This window comes from Macaca thibetana, chromosome 2 (genome assembly GCF_024542745.1).
Source record: "Macaca thibetana thibetana isolate TM-01 chromosome 2, ASM2454274v1, whole genome shotgun sequence".
Classification (NCBI taxonomy): domain Eukaryota; kingdom Metazoa; phylum Chordata; class Mammalia; order Primates; family Cercopithecidae; genus Macaca; species Macaca thibetana.
The window spans coordinates 97,722,334-97,747,364 of NC_065579.1; the positions used below are offsets into that span (position 1 = coordinate 97,722,334).

At 39.7% G+C, this 25,031-nt stretch overlaps 2 protein-coding genes across 3 annotated transcripts in view; both read right to left on the minus strand.

The window, feature by feature from the left end:
* Positions 1 to 25,031, minus strand: part of HIGD1A (HIG1 hypoxia inducible domain family member 1A) — a 1,051,097-nt gene that overhangs the window by 760,051 nt on the left and 266,015 nt on the right. The window lies entirely within an intron of this gene.
* The window catches only part of ANO10 (anoctamin 10), a 240,035-nt gene that overhangs the window by 190,197 nt on the left and 24,807 nt on the right, over positions 1 to 25,031 (minus strand). For both annotated transcript variants that reach the window (XM_050780384.1, XM_050780385.1), the window contains exons 5-9: positions 19,015 to 19,134; positions 15,363 to 15,932; positions 13,471 to 13,526; positions 10,390 to 10,464; positions 6,054 to 6,236 (exon numbers count right to left, since the gene is read on the minus strand). In XM_050780384.1, the coding sequence (XP_050636341.1) occupies positions 6,054 to 6,236; positions 10,390 to 10,464; positions 13,471 to 13,526; positions 15,363 to 15,932; positions 19,015 to 19,134 (1,004 nt within the window). The remainder of the gene's footprint in view (positions 1 to 6,053; positions 6,237 to 10,389; positions 10,465 to 13,470; positions 13,527 to 15,362; positions 15,933 to 19,014; positions 19,135 to 25,031) is intronic.

Below are 25,031 nucleotides of genomic sequence, written 5' to 3' on the forward strand. Positions count from 1 at the left end.
TTATTTTAATATCATATAATAGGAATATCCTTTTGCAATACTCTTCAAAGCCGTGGCCTCTAACTATTCCAAAAAACCTCAAAGAGTTTCCCCACCACACACCAGTGTTTCTCCAACTTCTGACACCCTCAGGCTTCATGATCATCCCACACACATGCAATAATAATTTCAGTTTAAGAAAAGTATTCATCACAATATTTTACAGCAACATAAGCATTAATGTTTTTAAATTAATAAACATTATTATTATTGCATCTCTGAACCAGTCTTTCACTAAGATAAGCATATTAGGTTCAGTGTTAGTGTAAGTCAGAGTCCACTTCCAGTCAGTTTTTCTTATTTTATATTTTACTAAATAGAAAATCTCAAACACAACAATAGGGTCCTGGGAATGGCAAAAGGTGCTTCTTCCAGATGTTCTGGATATCTGAATCAAGTATGAACCCACAGATTCTGAGTCTCACTGGCTATTTTCGAGGTTCACCAGAAAGTACCACTATACACATAAACCTCAGAACTGGCAGGTTAAATGCTCGGCTTGGGATTCAAAGGTGAGCAGTTTCTAAATAACTTGGTTGGTTGTCTTTGGCTCTAGATAGTATGTTCTTGTGTTGTGTTGCAGCATCTAGTTATGGTTCTTAAATACACCCAGTGACATTGCATCAATCTCTTTCTCTGAAGGATAAAGAAATCAAGAGTTGGGAAAGAGTAAAAATCTTAGCAATCAAGCCATTTTTACCACATTCAGTCTTAAGAAATCCTGATACCCTATGCTCAGCATTCAAAATTGTACTGTTTCAGGCTGTAAAGATCAAGCCTATGCAGAGATGTGCAGGCAGTTTTTCTCAGGTGTGCTATTGGGAAGCCTCTGGAAATCATGCAAAGGCCTTCTTGGAGTTATTAGTGTATAGCACCCAGGGAGTCCTTTCCAAACACAGCAGTGTGCTCCACACTCTGTGTTTCCCCACACTCTGTTTCCCCACACTCTGTGTTTCCATCTCTCCAGGCGATTCTGAGTGATGATAGGTACACATTCACATTGTATCAGTACCTTTTACACTTCTGAGTGCTTTTGAGTCAATAAATTTAGCAAACCAAGGACATAATCCAACAGCAAGAAGGAAAAAAATGAAAATTTAACAAAGAAAACACATACATACACTAAGAATATATTAACCAAGACACGATCTACCCTATTCTCTCTTTTTGTTGGACCATGCTATCAACACTCAGCTGAGAAGTTTTAAACTGATAAAATGTTATTTACTAAAAACACAGAACAAACATAACACACAATGGTGAGAAGAATAAAAAAAATCAGAAATAAGATAAAGATTCCTGTAATAATTACTTCTATTCAAATTACATTGAACATACTAGTAAGCCTAGTAGATAATAAAAAGGGTAAAGACTGAAGGAAGAAAGAAAATGGTCATTATTTATAGCTCAAATTACTGCCTATATAGAAAATCCAACAATATCTATAGAAAATATTTTGGAAATAACAGGAGAGTTCAGCAAAATTGTGGGTAAAAGATATAAAAGTTAACAGCATTCCCATATACCAGCAACAAACAATTAGAAATTGTATTTTTAAAGAGATACTATTTATAAAAAGGAAAAGGAAAGACTCAAAAGTATTGACCCACAGATAATTTATTCATTATAAAATGAAGAAAAAAAAAACCCACCTGTGCAGTCTGCCTTTTACCAAGCCAACCAAATGATCAAACAAGCTGACCCCACAAAATGGGCAACCAGACGTCAATGCCTCCTGATGGGGTGCAATGGTGGTATACTTCCAAAATCATTTAACTCAAATCTTATGAGAAGTAAGACCAAACAATAGATTTACAAAAGCCAATTCCTTGAAAAACGGCAAGGAGGTTGCTCTAGAGCTGTAATTTTCAAGCTTTTTTGGTCTTAAGAGTCCGAAACTCTTAAAAAATTATTGAGGACATTAAAGACATTCTGTTTGGCAGGCACAGTGGCTCACGCCTGTAATCCCAGCACTTTGGGAGGCCGAGGCGGGCGGATAACAAGGTCAGGAGATTGAGACCATCCTGGCTAACATGGTGAAACCCTGTCTCTACTAAAAACTACAACAAATTAGCTGGGCGTGGCAGGCACCTGTAGTCCCAGGTACTCGGGAGCATACTGGGTACACTGTACCCAGGTACAGTGAGTCGAGATCGCGCCACTGCACTTCAGCCTGGGCGACAGAGCGAGACTCTGTCTCAAAAAAAAAGACATTTTGTTTATGTGAGTTTATCTAGTTGATGCTTTGATGCTTACTATATTATTAATTAAAACTGAGAAATTAGGCCAGGCATGGTGGCTCATCCCAACACTTTGGGAGGCCAAGGTGGGAGAACTGCTTAAATCCAGGAGTTCAAGACCAGCCTGGGCAACACAGTGAGAGCCCATCTCTACAAAAAATACAAAAATAAGCCACGCATGATGGTGCACGCCTGTAGTCCCAGATACTCAGGAGGCTGAGGTAGAAGGATTGCTTGAGCCTGGGAGGTTGAGGTTGCAGTGAGCCACTATTGCCACCACTGCCCTCCAACCCAGGTGACAAAGTGAGACCCTGTCTCACAAGAAAAAAAAAAAAAAAAAAAAACTGAGAAATTTTAAAGATCTTCCATTAATTCATTTAAACAATAACATATTAACATAAATGTCTTTTGAAAAATAATTACATTTCAAAAATGTTAATGTAGACTGGCACTTTTTACATTTTTTGCAAACTTCTATAATGCATCATTTAGTAGAAGGCAGTTCATTTACTGTGCAGCAATATGATGTTCTACTTGAAACAGTCATCATGAAAATTCAGCCTCACCCAGCTATGCAGTTGGATATGAGTGGGCAGTTCACAGGAAAAGGACAGCAGAGGACAGTGAAGATCTAGGAAGCAACACAGCCTTAGTCCTGGGATGGTGAAGCAGCAGTCAGGAGACCCAGGGGATTACCATAGGTGGCAATATTACAGATAATTTCTTTTTATATATTGACTGTATTCTGCATTTTCTAAGTTTTCTATAGTGAGTATTACTCTTATAGTAATTTTTTTTTTAATTATACTTTAAGTTCTAGGGTACATGTGCATAACGTGCAGGTTACATATGTATACTTGTGCCATGTTGGTGTGCTGCACCCATCAACTCGTCAGCACCCATCAACTCGTCATTTACATCAGGTATAACTCCCAATGCAATTCCTCCCCCCCCTCCCTGTGATAGGCCCCAGTGTATGATGTTCCCCTTCCCGAGTCCAAGTGATCTCATTGTTCAGTTCCCACCTATGAGTGAGAACATGCGGTGTTTGGTTTTCTGTTCTTGCGATAGTTTGCTGAGAATGATGGTTTCCAGCTGCATCCATGTCCCTATAGTAATGTTTTTAAAGTTTCAGCCAAATTGCTTTTTCCCAAAGCTTGGTAACATTATTTTAGACTCATATATAACAGTCAGGATGAGATTACAGAAAATACAATTCTAAATTCATTGATTTCAATTAGGAGAAAAATGAACCCAGAAGAAAGGATTCATGCATAGGAAACAATCATCCAGAATAAATGTGACCCAAAAGTATCCCCACCTCCAAATACATGGAGAGAACTGAAATGGCAAATATCCAGTGTCACTCCAGTGGAGATAATGAAAAAGAAACCTGTAAGAGATTAGGAGTGGGAAATGGCCAGATCATGCAGAACTCTGCAGGCCCAAAAAGGAGTGGCACTGTAAACCCTAGAGTTCACTCACAGACCCAGGACCTGAGAGAAATCAATATATTATTTCCTTTACTTCACATCAGAGAGCCTGTGGTGTATAACAGAAATATTCTGAATTGGCAAGGCAAAGTCTTGAACCTTCTTTCTGATTTAGTCACCAAATGATTAATGACATAGAGCTTCATTCGCTTCTTTTTGACATGGGAATAGCCATGCCTCCCTCACCTTCCTTCATAAAGGTTTTGTCAGATACCTTGAAATGTCAAAAGAGGTAAGATCTGAGATTTTGGCAGTGTCACATCACTGGCATACAGTTCTTAGATAAATTAGAATTGCTCAGATGAGGACTATACTAAAAACCATTCATTGAGTCAGGGGCAAAGCAGGAGAAACCCATCTTGAGAAGATTATGAATTGTGTTTTGGGTACTTCAGGAGATAATGTTGTTTGCCCAAACAATTTTGGAGAAAAAGAAGAGCTGAAAGCAGATTCTAATTGATTATAGAAAGAGAAGTAGGAAACTAGAGACAACAATATGGAGAATTATTGCAGAAAACTGTGAGGGGAGGGAAAGACAGGACAAAAACAGCAGAAGATGTGAAGAGTTTGCTTAGTTCAAAATAGGCAAGTTGCTGACTTGGTGGAGCAGTTAGAAGGAGAAGAAGGAGATACAAGAGTACCAGGTGATGGCCGGTGACAGGAGGCCTTCAAAGATGAGGGGGGATGGAATGAGAGTACAGAGTACAGGGGGACAGACTGCTGGTGCAGTTTCTATAAGAGAGTGAAGAAAGGAAAATAAATGTGGCCAAGAATACCACCCCCAAGCACAGGCAAGGATAGGATCCTGACATAATGGGAACTTTTATCCTACAGTAAAATGATATAATTTAACTTTTATCCCATAGTAAGCTAGCACTCAATCAATCCAGAAAGGACAGCTCCACACTTATGCCCACGTGTTCTTTCTCTTTAATTCTTCCTCTGGAGAGAGAGTAGGTGTGTGTCTTTTCTCTATGCTTCATATATAAATATAAACAATGTTACTGTTCAAAGTGTACTATGTGTTTATACTTTGAATCATCTCCCTCAAACACAGCGATGATAGAAGGGGCTAGGATCTATATCCTATCAGGAGGAGAACCAAGAGCACCCTCTCCCCTGCAGTGTAACTGGAACCAGGCTTGCTGAGCAAAACCAGGGGTTGGGACCACGCTCCCTGCCCTTCAAAGGAGCCTTTTAAAAAGCCACAACTGCTGCCTGGTAACTACAGCTATGCCAACAGCATGCTACCAACTGGCTCTGTGACCAGATCTATAAAATCCTCATCAACACCACAAGATGGGAGCTCTGGGCTACAAACACTTGGTTCTGGATGAGGGGCTTGGAGGCTCAGTGGGGGCAACTGCAAAAAATAAGGCAGAAGTGAGCAGAGAGAAAAGGACAAAGTCCTACTCAACATGAACATACAAACTGAAATTCCTAAGCACATGAGAAAAATTATGAAAGTCAGTCAAGATACTCAATAATCAGGAGATAAACTCATTCAAGATGAAAAACAAGACTATGAAAGTTTCACAATAACGGGCTTTTAGTAAATGACCCACTGAAGGATGTATTTCACCAGAAGGAATACTGTAGCAACAAGGAAGGTGCAGGATGTTAAGAAACAATGGCCTTAAAAAATGTGAAATATAGAAACAGTGAATGTAGTCAGAGCTCAATAAAAGTTGGTTGAACACATAGTCACATTTTATGAACTAGACCTTTCTTTCAAATATTAAAAGTGTAAATCTCTAATGATCTGCTTGTAGTTCCTAAAAATAATTCAGAAACTCTCTGTCTTAAAGGAACTGTTTTATATTTATACAATAGGACTAACGTAAACTAAAATTCAATCTTCAGATTGGCATTCCATTGTTCATCAATGGGCCTCTATCTTTTGCTTGTGCGGCCATCATTTTCCATGAGTTTGAAGTGTCAAGAGTGAGCAATGCCGCTGCCTCTTCAGGGACCATCTCTCCCGTTCTGTCATCTCTGGGGCAACTATTTCTACCCTGCTCTCCGCAAAGCAAAGTAGTCATGTAATTCTCCAAATTTGCCCTTTGGGGTCATTAGGCATAACTTTGGATTTCAGACAGCAGTGCTTCAACACACAATTCTATCCTTTTCACTTTAAAGTGGTTCATGACGAGGAGACTGACTGGAAAGCACTTCTAGAATAGCCACATCGGAGATCATGAATGTGTAACATTTGTTGAACTCGGTGCATGGCTACTATTCACTTTCAGTAAATGTTTAATTCAGCAATATTCCAACTTACCAAATAAGTTCCCATTTCTTTTTCCAGGATGACTTGTTCATATAATGTAGCATCAATGTCTGTCTTTAAAGCCTGCATCTTCCTCTTCACCCGCACACCATGCTTCCTTTGGAGCCAATAAGGAAGAAGAGATTCCACAATTTGGTTGAGGATCTGGGAGGTAATCAGGAGAGTGGCCAAGCTCTACAGAGAAGCACACAGATCATATTTTGGGAATATAGCTTAATAAAATATAGCATTTATATAAATTATATATAAATATATAAAAATTATATATAAATTAATAAAACTATAGCATTTATAACAAATACAGTTATGCAACAAATAAAATGGAATCTTCAATAAATAGCATACTATTGTGTTATAAAAACTAGTATTAGAAAAGCTAGGTGTTCCCAATTTATGGTTTTTCACATGAAAGACCAAGATTAAAAGATAAATAAGATTATAATACAAATAATGTTATAATAAGAAACAAACTAGTCAATTAAACAGTCCCAATACAAGGAAATAAAAAATGTTTGAGAGGATGGATATGCTAACTACCCTGATCTGACTGCGATACATTTTATGTATGAAAACATCACCATGTACTTCATGAATATGTACAATTATTTGTCAATTCTAAAACTTTAAAAAAAGAATCATTACAAAAATGAATTAACTTGCAGTTGTGTTCTTCAACATTTCATCCTGACTGCAACATGTAAATCTAAATGATGTTGCCAACTACGGAAAAAAACAGTTTGACTAAATTCTTTTTTAAAGAATTTAAATTATACCACTAATACATATCCCTTCGCTACAAAAAAACAGAAAAAAAAAATTAATCCACATATTTACAGTCAACTGATTTTCTATAAAGGCACTAAGAATGTATATTGAGGCGGGGTGCAGTGGCTCATACCTGTAATCCCAGTACTTTGAGAGGCCAAGGCAGGCAGATCACCTGAGACTGAAAGTTGAGGCCCCGCACGGTGGCTCACGCCTGTAATCCCAGCACTTTGGGAGGCCAAGGCGCGCGGATCATGAGGTCAGGAGATTGAGACCATCCTGGCTAACACAGTGAAACCCCATCTCTACTACTAAAAATACAAAAAATTAGCCGGGTTTGGTGGCGGGCGCCTGTAGTCCCAGCTACTTGGGAGGCTGAGGCAGAAGAATGGCATGAACCTGGGAGGCAGAGCTTGCAGTGAGCCGAGATCGCACCACTGCACTCCAGCTTGGGCGGCAGAGCGAGGCCCTGTCTCAAAGAAAAAATAAAAAAAGGAAGTTTGAGACCAGCCTGGCCGACATGGTGAAACCCCGTCTCTACCAAAAATACAAAAATCAGCCAGGCATGGTGGCGAACGCCTGTAATCCCAGCTACTAGGGAGGCTGAGGCACGAGAAACTCCTGAACCTTGGAGGCTGCAGTGAGCCAAGATTGCACCACTGCACTCCAGCCTGGGCAACAGAGTGAGACTCCATCTCAAAAAAAAATGTATACTGGAGAAAAAAATACCCTCTTCAATAAATGGTGCTGGGAAAACCAGGTATCTATACACAGAAGAATGAAACTAGACCCCTCTCTATCACCACAGACAAAAGTCAACTCAAAATGGATTAAAGATCTAAACATAAAGCCTGAAACTATAAAACTACTAGAAGAAAACATACGGGAAATACTATAGGACATTGGTCTAAGCAAAGATTTTATGGCTAGGACCTCAAAAGCACAGGCAATAAAACCAAAAATAGACAACTGTGACTACATTAAAGAAAAAAGCTTCTGCACAGCAAAGGAAACAACACAGTGAAGAGACAATTGTTGAATGGGAGAAAAGATCTGCAAACTATGCATCTGATAAGGAACTAATACCTAGAATACCAGAATATACAAGGAACTCAAACAATAGCAAAAATACAAATAATCCCATTAAAAAGTAAGCAAAAGACATGAATACACATTTATCTAAAGAAGACATATACATAGCCACAGGTATATGAAAAAATGCTCAGCACCACTCATCATCAGGGAAATGGAAATCAAAGCCACAATGAGATATCATCCTACTCCAACTAGAATAGCTATTATTAAAAGACCCAAAAAATCCAGATGCTGACAAGAATGTGCAACAAAGGGAACTCTTATACACTGTTGGTGGTGGGAATGGAAATTAATACAGACATTATATAAAAGAGTATGGAGAGAGTTTTTTTTTTTTTTTTTAGACATCTAAAAAAAAAAAAACTGAAAATAGAACAACCATAGAATCCAGCATTCCAACTATTGGGTATTTCTCCAAAGGAAAAGAAATTAGCATATCAAAGGGATACCTGCACCCTCATGTTTACTGCAACACTATTCGTAATAATAAAGAAACAGAATCAACCTCAGTGTCTATCAACAGATAAACAGATAAGGAAAATGTGGTATATATACACAATGGAATACTAGTTGGCCATAAAAAAGACTGAAATTCTGTCAATTGCAGCAACACGAATGGAACTGCAGGTCATTATGTTAAGTGAAATAAGTCGGGCACAGAAAGACAAATATCACAGGCTCTCACTCATATGTGGGAGCTAAAAACGTTGATCTCATAGTGATAGAGTGGGATGACAGTTACCAGAGGCTGGGTGGGTGTGTAAATAATGTATTGTACACTCCCAACATATAGAAATGATAAATACTCGAGGTGATAGATACTCTAAATACCTTGATTGATCATTACACCTTTCTTTTTTTTTTTTTTTTTGAGACAAGGTCTCACTTTACAGTGCAGTGGCGCGATCACAGTTCACTGCAGCCTGGAGCTCCCAGGCTCAGGTGATCCTCCCACCTCAGCCTCCCAGGTAGCTGGGACTACAGGCATGTGCCACCACACCCAGCTAATGTTTTGTATATTTGACAGAGACAGGATTTCGCCATGTTGCCCAGGTTAGTCTTGAACTCCTGGGCTCAAGCAATCTGCCTGCCTCAGCCTGCTAAAGTGCTGGGATTACAGGCATGAGCCATTATGCCCAGCCTTCATTACACATTTTATGAATGTAACAAAACAGCATACGTACCCCATAAAAATGTACAACTAGGCATGTATTAATTTAAAAAAAAAAGAAAATAGAAAAAAAGAGCCACCCATAATTCCACAACCATAACAAAACCACTGCTATTTCTTGGGATATTTCTTTCCAATCATATATAAAAATAAAACTATAATTATCCTATATGGATACAACTTTGTTTACTGCTTTTATCACTTAATATGTGTGAGCATTTTCCCATGTCATTAAAAATTCTTTTTTACTTGGCCCGTACACTGCTGTTGAAGTAAGTATTACTCCCAATTTTCGCTATTATAATGCTGGTGCTTGGATATCTACGTACATGAATCTTTGCTCCTCTCTGATGATTTACTAGGGATGAGCTAAGGTTCTTGGTAAAGCTATCAAGAGAGCCGCTTTCCAGAGATGTATCAATCTCCACTTTTCTCAGATAGGTATGAGTGTTTCCATCACACCCCACCTTTGCGGTATTATAACTGTTTTTTTAAGCAGTCCTCCATTCCCCTATTTTCTGCTACATAAAGGAGACTCTTTAAAGCAGAAGAAATGAGAAGTCACATTCGACTAATACACTATTACACGGGACCACTATTACATGTACATCCAACTCATCAATTCCAAATGTATTACTTTAAACTTTCTCTATTTTGAAAAATAATCTTTAACAAGTGGAGTCTACGCTTTGAGACTCCTCACCAACAATCTCAGAATATTAAAACTGGGAAAAAAGCAGCCATTTACTTATAACTGGTTCAAATATAAAAAGGAGAATTTAGAATCAATAATTAGTTTTTAATTTATTATTCATTGGTATTATGTGATCCAGAAATGACAACACACCAAAATAAATGTCAGACACTTTAGAAAAGATACAGCACTGCAAAGGATCCACTGGTGTCTAAAGTTTAACAACTTATTAATTTAAAAATTAAATTTGCGAGACCTAGGGTTACACCAATCATCCCCACCCAAGGCACACAGAACAGTTCGATTAATGAATACTACATTTTTGCTGTTAGAGTTGCTTACAAGCTTTGAGGTGAACTATATAATTGATTTTACTGCCCTATACTATTAATTTTTCAGGTTGGTTAGGTTCAACTCATTTCAGCTGAGCATAATACACAATGTGATTCCTAATAACTTTTTATTTAGAATTTGCTTTAAAATATACAAAATTTAAAAGATTTTTATTTGTAAAAATAATTTGAAGCCAATTGCAGCATCTAAAGAGAGAAAACCACCTCCATGCCCTAAAAAATTGATATTTTTCTGTTATTTATACTCACCTGGCGCAAAAGCTTCATATCTTTCAGGACAAAGGCAATGTAGAAGAGTGAGGCAAAGCAATTGAGAAAGTTGAACTGCCAAAAAAAAAAAAAAAAAGATAAGTGTTAAATACTACTTTAGAGTACTTTATTACAACTGTAATGTAGCATTTAAAAATGTAATGAGAGACTTCCGGTCTAAATGAAATGGAGAAGTCTTGTTTCTCCCCATGTCTCCTTATTAAATAAACAAACTCTGGAAATAACAAACAAGGCAACCAAAGGAGAACTCTGAAAGGTGCTTAAAGGAAGATGAGATGGTTTAGGAACCCAGAGCTGAAGGAACAACACAGCACATGCACACCTTAAGTTCCCCCACCCAACAGAAGGAGGAGACCAAGGCCTGGCATTTCCCAACCCCAACCTACCAACCCAGGTAGCCCAAGCAGGCTCATTCCTCCCACATTTGAATAGGAATTCTGTCAGTGCCAGGGGAGCCCTGCTAAACTGGCCAGGGGAAATCAGTGAGGACCCCCCAACTAACAATAAGTTTCCTGGGGAAGTGCTCTTCTTCCTTGCTGGGCCTGAGACTCCCCTGCTCCACAGAGAGATCCCAGGATGGCCAGGCAAGCACTGGCAAGAAAGACCCCATCACAGCAAGCCCATGCCTGGAAACCCCATCAAAAGTAAGTGGGGCAGCTGGGTGACAATGGCAAGGGGGCCCCTGCCACAAGGGCCTAATACAAGAGGCCTCTTCATGCCTATGGACCTGAGATTCTCTCTATTACAGAGAGACAGCAGGTAACTGGGAGGCTATAACAACCAGTCTGGCCTGGGAAGCATCTTTGTCACCATAAGCATGAACTCCCTCGCCCTGCCAGATACACAGAAGCAGGCTGGGTGAAGGGAAGTACCAATTAAGGGGATCCTTCCACAAAAAGTGCCATCTCTTCTAGGAGTTCCCTGCTCAAGAACCTATAGCTTACCCCCTGCACCAGTGGGTTTCCTTTCTGCCTCCCAGCCCCCATGCTGACTATTCCAACCCAGTAGCATCACTTAGACAAAGGCTGCTATGTGTACAGGTGTGAGTGCTTAATTACTGCGGAGATGGGGGGGTCGTTCTAGAAAGTGAGCAGTAAGATCAATACGGCCACAGGACAGGGGTGCTAAGTTAGAGCAGAAGTTGAAAAGCAAAAGCCTGGGAAGGCTAAGAAACACCATCCCCTTAAGATTAAGAAGGAAGAGAAAGGCCTAAGAAGCACCATGGAGGAAGAAGACTTTAACCAATGGCTTTTTTTTTTACAAGGCAGTTACCTTGTAACTGGCATCATCAGAAAATAATAAAGTCTCACAAATAACTGAAGTCTTCAAGACAAACGGAATGTTTTTACCTCTGAGGGAAAAAGCTCCTCCTATCATAACCTTTTTGAATGAACTTTTTAATGTATCCCATGTTTCTCTACTTTCTTACACAGAGAGCACAGAACAGAACTTCCTTGCGGATTTAGCACCAACATTCTAAGTATCAGCCATTTCACAGGGTGAAGGAGGCCTTCGAAGTCTTTTGGATATGTAGGGCTACTTTTTGCTTTCCTAATGCCCAATTGTTGAATTCTTATCTCTTATGACAGGTTTTCATTTCCTTACCTGTTCTTCCTCTGTAGGTTTGCCTACTTCCAGAAATCTAAACACCCTCATGATGGTGGTTTCTGATTTTTCAAGGACCGAAAAACCAAATAGATAAACTTCTTAGAATGATTTCTACGGCTAGAACAGAGACTCTAAAAGAGGGCCTGGATCCTTCTCTTGGGAGTGAAGTACATGGACTGTGTTAAATCAATTCCAGTTGAAAGTTCAGAGGATTCTTCACGCACCTTTCTTGATTCTCACTTATGTTACAGATGACTGAGGTAAACCCCTGATAAATGAAGTGTTTTCAAGCTGGTATTTCTTTATTATGGAAAGAGGCAGACACGTCAGCTTTTACACAAACAGCAAGCAGGTTACATACTGCTTTCTCTCTGTCTCTTTCCTCCCACCTGTCAAAACATGCTGGGAACCTTTTGAGCTTTGGAAATTTAACCAAAAAAAACCCTTTTTTTAATGTAATGTTCCATCACTAAACAGGTTGTGGTGCCAGGAACGATTGCTGAATAGTAAAACATTCAAAGAAATCACCAAAAGGAAAAGAACAGAAACATTTCTAAAAAGTGGTTATTTTGTTGTTGTTGTTTTTGTTTTTTGAGACAAGGTCTTGCTCTGTCACCCAGGATGCAGTACAGTGGTGCAATCTCAGCTCACTGCCACCTCTGCCTCCTAGGTTCAAGCAACTCTCCTGCCTCAGCCACCCCAGTAGCTGGGATTACAGGTGCCACCACACCGGGCAAATTTTTTGTGTGTTTTATGGTAGAGACGGGTTTTCACTGTGTTAGCCAAGCTAGTCTCAAACTCCCGGCCTCAAGTGATCCACCTGCCTCAAGCTTCCCAAAGTGCTGGGATTACAGGCATGTGCTATCGTGTCTGGCTCGTTAGTTTATTTTATTTTATTTTATTTTATTTTATTTTATTTTATTTATTTATTTATTTGAGACAGAGTCTCGCTCCGTCACCCAAACTGGAGTGCAGTGGCGCCATCTTGGCTCACTGCAACCTCCACCTCCTGGGTTCAAGCAATTGTCATGCCTCAGCTTCCCAAGTAGCTGGGATTACAGGCCTGTGCCATGATGCCCAGGTAATTTTTCTGTTTTTAGTAGACACAGGGTCTCACCATGTTAGCCAGGCTGGTCTCGAACTCATGATCCACCAGCATAGGCCTCCCAAAGTGCTGGGATTACAGGTATGAACCACTGCACCCGGTCTAGTTTTTAAATAACTGGAAATTGGCTATGATACAACTCTTATATTTTGAAGTCTTACATCACATGCACATTTGTAACACGACTACTGAACACAGAGGTAAACATATTAATCAATCCTCTTGCCTATTTGCACAAAATATGTTAATTGATAACTTAGAAGCAATTCTTCATATTCGTATTCCTATATATTATGTAGCATATATCAGTATCATAACATGGATTTGTATATAAATGCTGTACTTACCACTAAAACTTTCAGAATTAGATGGTTCTGATAGGCAGATTCCAATCTATGATTCTCTAAAACATTAAAACACAGAGGTAACTTCTCAGTAAGAAAACAATATGAAAGCACTGTTATGAGGTCAAGTGAGTTGCACTGAGGGAAGAGATGTCCAACATCAGAGCCTCAGTCAGTAAATGATATAGGCTGTCAATCACAGCTATGCCTTACCACCAAGAGCATCAAACAAGGACACATTTTTCAGGGTAATGCAACAGCATTGTAGTCTGAAATTATTTTTTAAATTACTGCTACAATGAAATTTGGGAAGTGCTGGCAAACAATCCTACAGATAGCCACCCAAAGACCCTGTATAAGAAGAAATAGTGAAAACTAACAGTAACCACTAAAGAAGAGGGCAATAAATAAAGTTTTCTGTAAATAAAATTCTGCAAGTAAAGTTTCATGGGGCTTACAAGGGTTAACTTGAAAGGAAACTCAAATTTCTATCTTAATCTAGAAAAGTTAACACTGCATAGATCCCAAAGCAGCAAGATAAAATGACAAAAAGGAAGGTTCTGAAGAGAAATGTCATCTTACACACAGAGTGTTGGACTGACCTGGATCTGAACGCCAACTCAGCTATTCAGCCACTGCCTAACCTTGGGTAAGTTACTTAACCTCCTGATACTCAGCCTTATTCCCTCAAAACAAGCCTGACCATCTTCCTCCCAGGGTCACTCTCAGGATCTAATATAAAACTTTAGCCTAGTATTAGCATAAGGAAAGTACTTGATAAATGACAGCTGATATTGCTATACAACTAATAAAAATAATTTAAAACATCTTTTTTCTTTGAGACAGAGTCTTGCTCTGTCGCCCAGGCTGGAGTGCAGTGGGCCAGGCTGGAGTACAGTGGGGCGATCTCAGCTCACTGCAACCTCCGTCTCCCGGGTTCAAGCAATTCTCCTGCCTCAGCCTCCCAAGTAGCTGGGACTACAGGTGCCCACCACCACACCAAGTTTTGTACTTTTAGTAGAGACGGGGTTTCACCATATTGGCCAGGCTGCTCTCAAAATCCTGAACTTGTGATCCACCCACCTCAGCCTCCCAAAGTGCTGGGATTACAGGTGTGAGCCACCACATCTGGCCCCTAAAACATCTTTATGGCCCATAAAGTTAAGGCCTAGACTTCTTCCTAGGGAATAATATAGCGTATTTGTTCATTGGTTTGAATGAATAAATAAATTAAAGAGTGAATGGCCTATCAAGACTATTTTCAACTTATAACCAAGTTCCTTTTTTACCACAGATATATCCATAAACATCTGCCTTCAACGAGTTCAATAGCAGTCCTCAGTGCCTCACACCAACTAGATACTCCATTTTAGGAAAGTGGTCACAGTTGATTTAGCTGAGTATCATGAAGACAATTTTTTTTTCTTTCTTCTGTGGCTCTAGCCAGTGAAACAATTTCAATCTATTTTACCCTTGGCATGAAACACAATGTCACAGTATTAGGAGCACAAGTTTTGGACAGATAGGTCTGAATTAGCCTAGCTCCATTATTTGCTGTCTGAACCTCATTAAGCATCAGTTATCTTTATCCACAAAAGGGTGAAATAACTTCTACTTCACGGTACCCTTGAGAAGGTGATGGTGAGATACTGTGAATAAAATGCTTAGCAGGATACCTAGAACATAGTAATTAACACTCGATAAATGAGAGTTATGATAACCATGGCATGGAGATCATCAGTGTTCACAAAGCTGATGAATTTTTCCTCATGTCTCTATAATGAGCCAAAAGCAACATCTATTTTCTCTGTAAGGTAGCAGCTATATGAATCCCACGATCTAGGCAACATTTCTTACAGGCAAGTAAGACGTGAATATAAAGCCTGAAGTCTTACCCCATGAAGTTAAAAACTCGGCAGCATATCGATAGAGACGATTCATGATCTCAATCACAATGGCATAGATGATGCTGGGCACATACAACAGGACACTGGTCCACTCAGACCCGCTGTTCTCATGTAGACCCAAGGCCCAAACCTCCAAGTCGAAGTAAATCATCATTACATACAGTGAGAAATAGAGGCAGAGGCATACAAATGGTAGGGAGACCAAGTAAATGCGCAACTGTCTCTTGTAGCTGGGGTACAGAGGCTCCTCCTTCCCAGTGATGGGATTGATACCCAAGACACCATGAAATCCCGGCCGGGGCTCCTCAAACTTTCTCTTCATGAGCAATGTCCCCCACCTGTAGGTCATGTCGGCACAGCCACGCTTCCACACTTCCAGAATCACCGTGGACCAGATTAGGTTGAATGAGGCAAAGATCACATACTTGTCATAGTCTTCCCACACAAACAAGTAGTAAGGTAACCCAATGACAGCCATGGGGATTAATGCAAAAGTGAAATATTCCAAAAATCCAAAGTACAGAGCAATTGTTTCCCCGAAGTAGCCACGAATACCGTCTATAGTGGAAAGAAAGAAAGAACGTAAGTATAGACTACCAAAGACTTTAAAAAATCATTTCAAGTACACTTATTCATTTTTTAGTTAAATGGGGATTTATTTAACCCTCACTTCCCAACCAGCGTGTGGTGGTAAATCCAACCTCCATGCAGTACAAAGACCCTGCTTGTCTGCATGGCAGGTCCAACATTTCCCCCAGGTAAGCGCCCAGGCCTTAGCTGCAGGGCCTGCTCTGCAGGCGCCTGGACTCTGTCTCCCCTCACCTGGTAGATACCTTCTTCCCAGAGGAAAACTCATCTTGTAGCTTACCCAAAATCTCCAAGGTCCTAATTTAAGTTCAGCCATGGCCACTGCACATTAAATTTAATTTATGCTCCCCACTTTTCTCCCACTTTAGTGTTATAAATGTTCTTTTCGAAGAATACTCCCCATCCACAAAATTCTGCTCTTCCCTACCCAAAGACAAACTTTCATCAATGTGTCATGGCAAATTTTTCAATACACTAAAGAAAAATTATTCAAAAGCACAAAACAGGATTCTACACATGAACTCCCAGAACAGCCATGGAACACATTTATCAACACTTTCATATATGCACTGGGAAGAAGGTCCAAGCAACATGACTGCTAATGTTCTGTGAATGTGACACAAGCTAACTGACTCTAGAGAGGTCACCAGCACCATCCTTTGCCAGCCTCATCCACATGGGGAGTGCTTGGATCGTAAGAGCATCCTGCACCAGGACTAGGGTGGGAAGCAGGGCATGAGACGAAGTGTGGCAGTGGGCGTTATTATTTCTTAGTTAATAACACACAGTTAACATATTTTTCTTAAGATAATTTGAGTAGTCTATAAAGGTGAGTTAGAATGAACTGATTTTCTCCTATCCTTAATTCTTCCCCCTAACCCAGGAGCAAATGAAAACAGTAGGTATGATGTCACCTCAAATTTAAATCAGGTTAAAGAACATCTGATCTTTTTAAAAAAAAAAAAAAAAAAAAAAAAAAAAAGGTGCTCATGACACTTGGCTCCACAGCAGATGACCTTCCCCTTTTAATCTCAAGGAGCCTCAAGATTGGCCTGTATCCCAGATGCTATCACCAGTCTCAGTTCCCAGAGACCCCAAATCCACTACCACTCCATGCCTAGCCTTCACCATCGACTTTCTCCCTTTACTTTCTAAGAAGTAGCTAATAGAGGCTGGGAGCAGTGGCTCACACCTGTAATCTCAACACTTTGGGAGGCCAATGCAGGCAGATCACCTGAGGTCAGGAGTTTAAGACCAGCCTGGCCAACATGGTGTAACCCCGTCTCTACCAAAAATACAAAAATTAGCCGGGCACGCTGATGTGTACCTGTAGTCCCAGCTACTCAGGAGGCTGAGGCAGGAGAATCGCTTGAACCTGGGAAGCGGAGATCGCAGTGAGCTGAGATTGCACCACTGCACTCCGGTATGGGCCACAGAGCGAGATTCCATCTCAAAAAAAAAAAAAAAGTAGCTAACAGATACAGTCACTTTACAAGTCCTAGAGGCAATATTCAAATTCCCTCCCACTTAAATGCCAAAACAAAGTTAAAGAGTTATAAGTATAACATAAAATGACTATTGTATGACCCAGAATTAACAAAAACAGAACTTTTCCTTTCAGAGAATACAAACAAAATTCAAAATGTAATTTCAGAGTTTGATCTTAAAAACAATTTTTGTTTGGTAAAGCATTATATAATAGTTGTTTTCAGAAACAGAAAACAGAAAGAAAATTATTTTAGAAGGATACCATTAAACAAAATCAAAAGGAAAATATCCTTTAAAGAAAAAATGATAGTAATGCAAAGGTGAAATCTACGAGCTTAAATTTAATTCTCATGCTTAAAAAACATAACCAGACTAAAATACTTGAATATCCATATTGATAAAATTTTAAATAATGCCCAGCATATACCAAATAAATAATTATTCTTATAATTATATTCAAAGAAAATGGACAGATCCAGTAATTCATGCCAAGGTAATCACAAATCACCTCAAAGATGTTTGGCCTGCTAGTTGCCCTAAGTGTGGCATAGCTTGGTTCATTCTAAATAACTGGCTCCTCAAAAATAGAAATTTTCAAATACAAAATAGTCATTCATAGTCAAACTAAATTCTTATTAAAACTTGTTTGAGGCCAGGCACGGTGGCTCACACCTGTAATCCCAGCACTTTGGGAGGCCAAGGCTGGTGGATCACCTAAGGTCAGGAGTTCGAAACCAGCCTGGCCAACATGGTGAAACCCCGTCTCTAATAAAAATATAAAAAATTAGCGAGGTGTGGTGGTACATGCCTATAATCCCAGCTACGCAGCAGGCTAAGGCAGGAGAATTGCTTCAACCTGGGAGGCAGAAGTTGCAGTGAGCTGAGATTGCACCATTGCACCCTAGCCTGGGCAACAAGAGTGAAATTCCATCTCAAAACAAACAAACAGATAAAAAAACTTGTTTGATTCCAACTCTGACACATATGCAGGAAGGCCACTCTGAACTGTCTATTGTTGGTGAAGGGTAGTGAAAGCCTATGATTCAGCTGATCTAAAATAGTATTAGAACATCAAAAAAATGCCAGGCACAGTAGCTCACGCCCATAATCCCAGCACTTTGGGAGGCCAAGGCACAGGGATTGCCTGAGCATGAGTTCAAGACCAGCCTGAGCAACATGGCGAAACCCTGTCTTTACAAAAAATACAAAAAATTAGCTGCGGATGGTGGTGCACGCCTGTGATCTCAGCTACTCACGAGGCTGAGATGGGAGGATTGATTAAGTCTGGAAGGTCAAGGCTGCAGTGAGCTGTGATCATACCACTGCATTCCAGCCTGTGACATAGTGAGACCCTTTCTCAAAAAAAAAAAAAGTTTAAATAAAAGAATAAAGAGGTCATCTAACCCATCTTATTTCCCCCACAAAATGTTTTCCCATATGCAGCTGGTGATCCCTGCCTAGTAGAGCACTAAGTATCTGCCCAAGGGAGCTGACTCCACTGCTGGATCATAACTTTTCATTAGAGGCCTTCCTCTTCTTTAAGAGAACAAGTACTGACACATACCTATGGGCTGATACTTTAAAGCAAACCGAGTGTACCAGCTGTCCTCAAGCTTCTTCAGGGCTTCATTGTCATGCAGTGGAAACACCTGAATCACGATGCCAGACGTGAGCAATCTTCTCACTGCACAGGGAAAATGTGCCAAACTGCATGAAATGGACTGGAGATGGTGCATGATACGCTTCAGCAAGTATTATAAGGACACTCCACAGAGGAATACAACGCAAAGTCATACTGCCTACTCCAAACCTATATATTCTTTCGTTTTTCAGAATGTAAATATCTTTACTATTCTCTTTGACTATGAAGCAAAACAAGAAAATATAACATTTTACACCATACAGAAGTGTACAAATTAGACTACGAGAGGCCCCTGTTAGTCTCTCCTTCCCCTTGAAAACAACCACTGTAAAAAGCAATGTAGTGTATAACCAGACATAAAAATATATCCATATATATTTTAAGAACAAAAATAAAATCATTTTATACACATTACGGTGTTTTGTAATCTCTTCTCATGTAGTAGTATACAGTGAATTTTTTTGATGCCAATAAAAATAGAACATGAAATGTCCTTTTAACAGTACCATAATATTCCCTTGTATGAAAAGCTGTAATTCAACTAATCCTCTATTTAAAAACATTTGTTTCCCTTTTTTTGCTATTGTAAATAATGCTAAAATTTGTACAAATACCATTCCCTACCTGTCTACTATTTCCTTAGTACTTAGAGGGGGAACTGCTAGGTCCAAGGGCATATGTATTGTAATATTTGACACATATTATAAAATTGTCTCTAGAAAAAATTTACCAATCTGTCCTTCCACTACAGCAAAGATAAGAAAATGTTCAGTTCCTTTCATTCTTGTTGATAGAGTATTTTCAATCCTTTTCATCTCTTCTAATCTGATAACAAAAACTTACACTCACAAATAGCAAATAACAAAATCAAATTAAGACTTCCTACTTTTAGCAGTCATTTGACTAGTATGGTTTGAACACTCATGCACATATCTGGAAGAGATAAATGAATTTAACCAAAGACAGTATCTCCCAGCAATATTAAATGAAAATTTGGAATTGTCTCATCCACAGTAATTAGAATGACTCAGTGGATGGAGAAGAGTGTCTTCAGGTCTTCAAGAGGAAGTGTGTTCTGTAGATATGGAGAACTCAAATACAATGCCTTGTGCCATATTTGGGGAGATGGAATATTTTCCACATGAGTTCCTAATACAGTCTGTTACTAAGAATACGGTTGCTTATAAAATGAAATTTGGCCAGGCACAGTGGTTCACACCCATAATTCCAGCACTTTAGGAGGCTGAGGTGGAGGATTGCCTGAGGTCAGGAGTTCAAAACCAGCCCGGGCACCATCACAAGACCTCCATCTCTACAAAAAAAATTAAAAATGAGCTGGCCATGGTGGTGTGTGCCTGTAGTCCTAGCTACTGAGGAGGCTGAGGTGGGAGGATGACTGGAGTCCAGGAGTTCAAGGCTACAGTGAGCTATGATAGTGCCACTGCAGTTCAGCCTGGGCAACAGAGCAAGACCTCATCTCAAAAAAAAAAAAAAAAAAAAAAAAAAAAAAAGATAAAATTTGCATTAAGAAAGGATGCTTTGCTGTTTTCATCCACTGATAAGCTTTGAGCTCTTTAAGGTTTATCAGCTCAAGTCTTCAGAGGGCTACCTCCCTTATCTCCTATCTACCTGTTACCAGAGACAGGTGATAAAAATATCAAGCATAAGACCCCTTATTGAGGACTGGCAAATAAACGTCTGCAGTGTGGAACAGAAACACAAAGTGTTCAGTGTAGTAACACTACATAGAGACAATGTAGTCTTAGGACAGGTCCCCATCATAAACTCTTCAGAATAATTTAAAAGTAAACCCAACTTCTTAGAAATGAAAAAGAAAAAGATAATAAAGAGATATCTGGTACTAACAATAGGAAAAGTCTGAAAAAAAAAGATTCTTCATATATGGTTCCCCCCACAATTATATTTTCATAAGTTATACGAGGAAAAAAGTTTTTAAAAGCTAGGTTTGTGATAAAATTATCCTTCATGATTGTAAAAAAGTATACACTCAAAGTATCAGTAACGAGGGTAAAAAGACGTGGTTTAAGTTACTCAGTCTCTGGTACTGGCAAATCCATTTTTTAATATTTTAATTCTAACATGGTTCAGTGGATTTTTCTTCAGCTTGCAAGAGTTAAAGTTGATCACACACGACTGTTCTGATTCTTAGTCCTTATTTGGGGACGTACAGGCTACAGCTGATTCCTTCTTCCTATTACTACCCTTGTAAATTACTACATGAATTTTTTTAACTGAACTGATTTATAGCATATAAATTATTTCTAAGTTCTGTTTTAAAAAAAATGACTCCATTCTACTGTAGAAGACTTTCCAGGCAGGCATAAAAACCAGTTTCTAAAAATAGGACTGTGAACTGAAGACTTGGAGAGAATATAAAGCTGCAGGTCCTAAATTACTGATCTTCTGTTTATCAGTGCCAAAGTCATGGTTCTGGTTTCAGTTTCTAAAAACAGAGGTTTGCTTTTAGGTGTTTTTTTTTTTTTTTTTTTTTTAAATCCTTCAAACTTCTCATGTCAGTTAAGAATGTAATTACTAGGAAGGAGACTTACCTTCAAAGGAAACCATAATGCCATGTGGGCCTATTTAAAGAAAACAAAAACCTCAGCCAGAGTCCTTCCTTCAAGAGTGCTGAATGATCTCTTGTCAAGTACTGGGGCTGTAATAGCCATTGAACCGTTAGCCAAACAAATCAAAATTTAGTTTAAGAGAGACTATCATCAGTAACATAGTTTACAGTAGGACCCTCCAGATTAACTAATGCAATAACAATACTAACACAGTACTGCTTCTGTCTTTGGTTTATGTGATGTGTTTACTTCAAAAGTAAAAGCAAAATCCCTCTCGTAACTCCTTACAGCATTTCTGTGGGGGAGAGAGGAGCAGGTCATGCTACCTCCAATCCAACAGGGGGTGATAAGCATAGATGCCTGCAGGAAGTGGTGGCCAGCAGCCTTTGCACAATGAAGACAGTCCCTGTTCCCACAGCTGCTGCTGCACCTAGTACTCTAGCACTCAGGTGTGAAGAGATCACTTTTGTCTTAATAATAAAAAAAAAATCTTTCTTAAAACACTATCATAAGGTTCTAAAAGAATATCTATATAATATTAAAGACATAATACATGTGCCAGGAAGTCCCATCAATCAAAACATGATAAACATCCAGTAGACATTTTTAGACACAGCTTTAATCTAAATAAAGTAACATCCCTTAGGATATGGTTAAAATGTAAGAAAACCTTGGATCCCTTAAAAACTCCTCTAAAACTCCTTCATTAGGTTATTTGCATGATGATTGACTGTTAATCACTAGGAGAGGCAAAGTCTGAGGGCATGAAAAGATCTTAGAAGACATGAAAACAAGAAATGAATGGCTGTCAAGATGAATGCTTGGGGACTAAGACACATGTAGCCAATTGCTAATTCTCCATGTTGCTTGTCACGTGGTGGAATGAGGGGGAACCCTAATATGCATGTAAGGAACACGGCTGTGCTTTGGTCGAGGATAGCCCAAGGTAAACATCCAAAGTGACTCAGCAATTTTAGAGCACAGGCCATAAAACTCCACTTGTTATCATGGCCATGTAGCCATAACATGGCTTTAATAGATGGACAGTGGGGAGCCAGAACACGGCTCAGCTCACGCATACCCAGAAAGAGAAAGAGTTAGGCTGCTGACCCTGGAGAGCCGACCATGCAGTTGTGTGTGGGAGCCACCGGACTAAGCAGCTGAGACAGGGCGAACAGTGTGAGAGAGCTAGTGTAAGTAAGCTGCTGCTGAAGACAGCTGCTGAATAAAACTACCTTTCACCTGCCTACGGACCCCCAGGTGTTCTTTCGGCTATCGGCTCATCCACCCTCTCCCTTCAGACCTCAGCATGAGCTGGAACCTGACCCCAAGCATAACATTCGGCATAGTCATGGACCTACAATGCACATCTCACAGCGCCATCTAACTGCCTTGAAATCATGTTTACATGACAAAACTTGCTATCTACTTAATGAAAGCTTTCTATCAAAACACAACATTACAGCAAGCAGCAAGCAACTTTATACGTGTATGTAAAATGAAAATCAAATTAAACGTAAGATCGGGGGAGTGTTTCTCATGAAAGTCCTGGCCACCTTTCAGTCTTGAGGGGCATCACATTGGGCAGACTAAAGCCTCACCTCCCAATTAGCCTCACAGAGGCTGCCTAGGGGAGCAGATACCTTCAAATAAAATGAAAATAGCTTTTCCACTTATTTCTGTAGTTTAACTTAATGAAAATCTAGGATTTAAGTTACTCCAAGTTTTATTAGTTCTAAAATTTGCACTCCCAAAATAGGTTATAGTTTTAATTATGCATATGCCACTTTCCTTCAACCAAGTATTATTATATAAAATTAAAGTGATGCAAAAAACACAGCAGTTTAAGGATCACATTCTCAAAGGCATAAAGGAAGAGAATAATGCAGCATTTAAAATCCCAGGACTGGCCGGGCGCGGTGGCTCAAGCCTGTAATCCCAGCACTTTGGGAGGCCGAGGCGGGCGGATCACAAGGTCAGGAGATCGAGACCACAGTGAAACCCCGTCTCTACTAAAAATACAAAAAAAAAATCAGCCGGGCGCGGTGGCGGGCGCCTGTAGTCCCAGCTACTCAGGAGGCTGAGGCAGGAGAATGGCGGGAACCCGGGAGGCGGAGCTTGCAGTGAGCCGAGATCACGCCACTGCACTCCAGCCTGGGCAACAGCGTGAGACTCCGTCTCAAAAAAAAAAAAAATAAAATAAAATAAAATAAAATAAAATCCCAGGACTGACAATTTATTTCTTATCTCAGTATAAAAATCTTTCCAATGACCACGATCAAGATGATTTTATTGTACTCATATTTAGTACCAAAATGGAAGGAAAGGGAAGGGAGAAGGGAGAAAGGGAGAAGAGAGGAAGAAAGGAAAAAAAAATCCTTGTTTACAAAAGCCTCATCCTGCCAGAAAGAAAGTTATTTCTATTATTGCTTCAGGATACCAGACTGGCTACCTACACAGTTAGAGAAATCCATTTACATATTTCCTTGAAGGTTTTCATTCAGCTGAACATTTATCTCTTTGAAGCAACTAGAAGCATTTGAAAAACTGCTGCTCCATTATCCCATCTGATCAAAGAGCACACTCACTCTTTTCTCTGTCCCAGCCACATCCAAGAGGACGTACCTGTGCAGAAACTCACAGGTGGAAGCCGTGATTTCCATATTATCAATGTGCATGAAAAGGGAGAAACAGAATGCTTACACTAACAATCAGAACCGTGCCCCAGTCTGCTTCGTATTTTATTGGATGCAGTACCCAGCTGTGTCTGAAAACATGCCTTCCCGCTAGGAGATGACGAAAGATTTAAAAATTTTGGGACAGTATCAAACAACTGCTTAACTACAGAATGTGGAAATTGTGGTTACAAATAGTGGCAAAAAGATACCTCTACCCTATTCTTGTTCGTGATGCCAAATTAAAAACAAAAGGAAACAAGAAACATAAAAAGAAATCCCTATCTTTCATGCAAGTACGAAAAAACAAACTAAAATCCCAAATCACCAACTATAAAAAGAGGCCTTGAAAATCAGCCCTGGGTAAACTAAGAGCACCCATGCTTCTGCAAACCTGGGCCAAGCACACAAAGGGCAAGGCTGTCCTGGAACTGGGGATGGTAAATCACAGTCCCCTTGCTCAGAATGCAGGCAATGAGGGTGCATGACAGACACCTGGAGTATGTCTGCTCCCTGCCTGGCACCATAGCCAGATAAGAGGCCAGGTTAGAGGAAGAAGAGTGACCTGCTGGGACCCAAGGATGGAAGGTAACTAGCTATGGAGCTGTGGGTCTTGGTGGGTCAAAGACAGGCCTAACTGCCAAACACAAGAAAAACCCTGCAAGAACAGTGCACC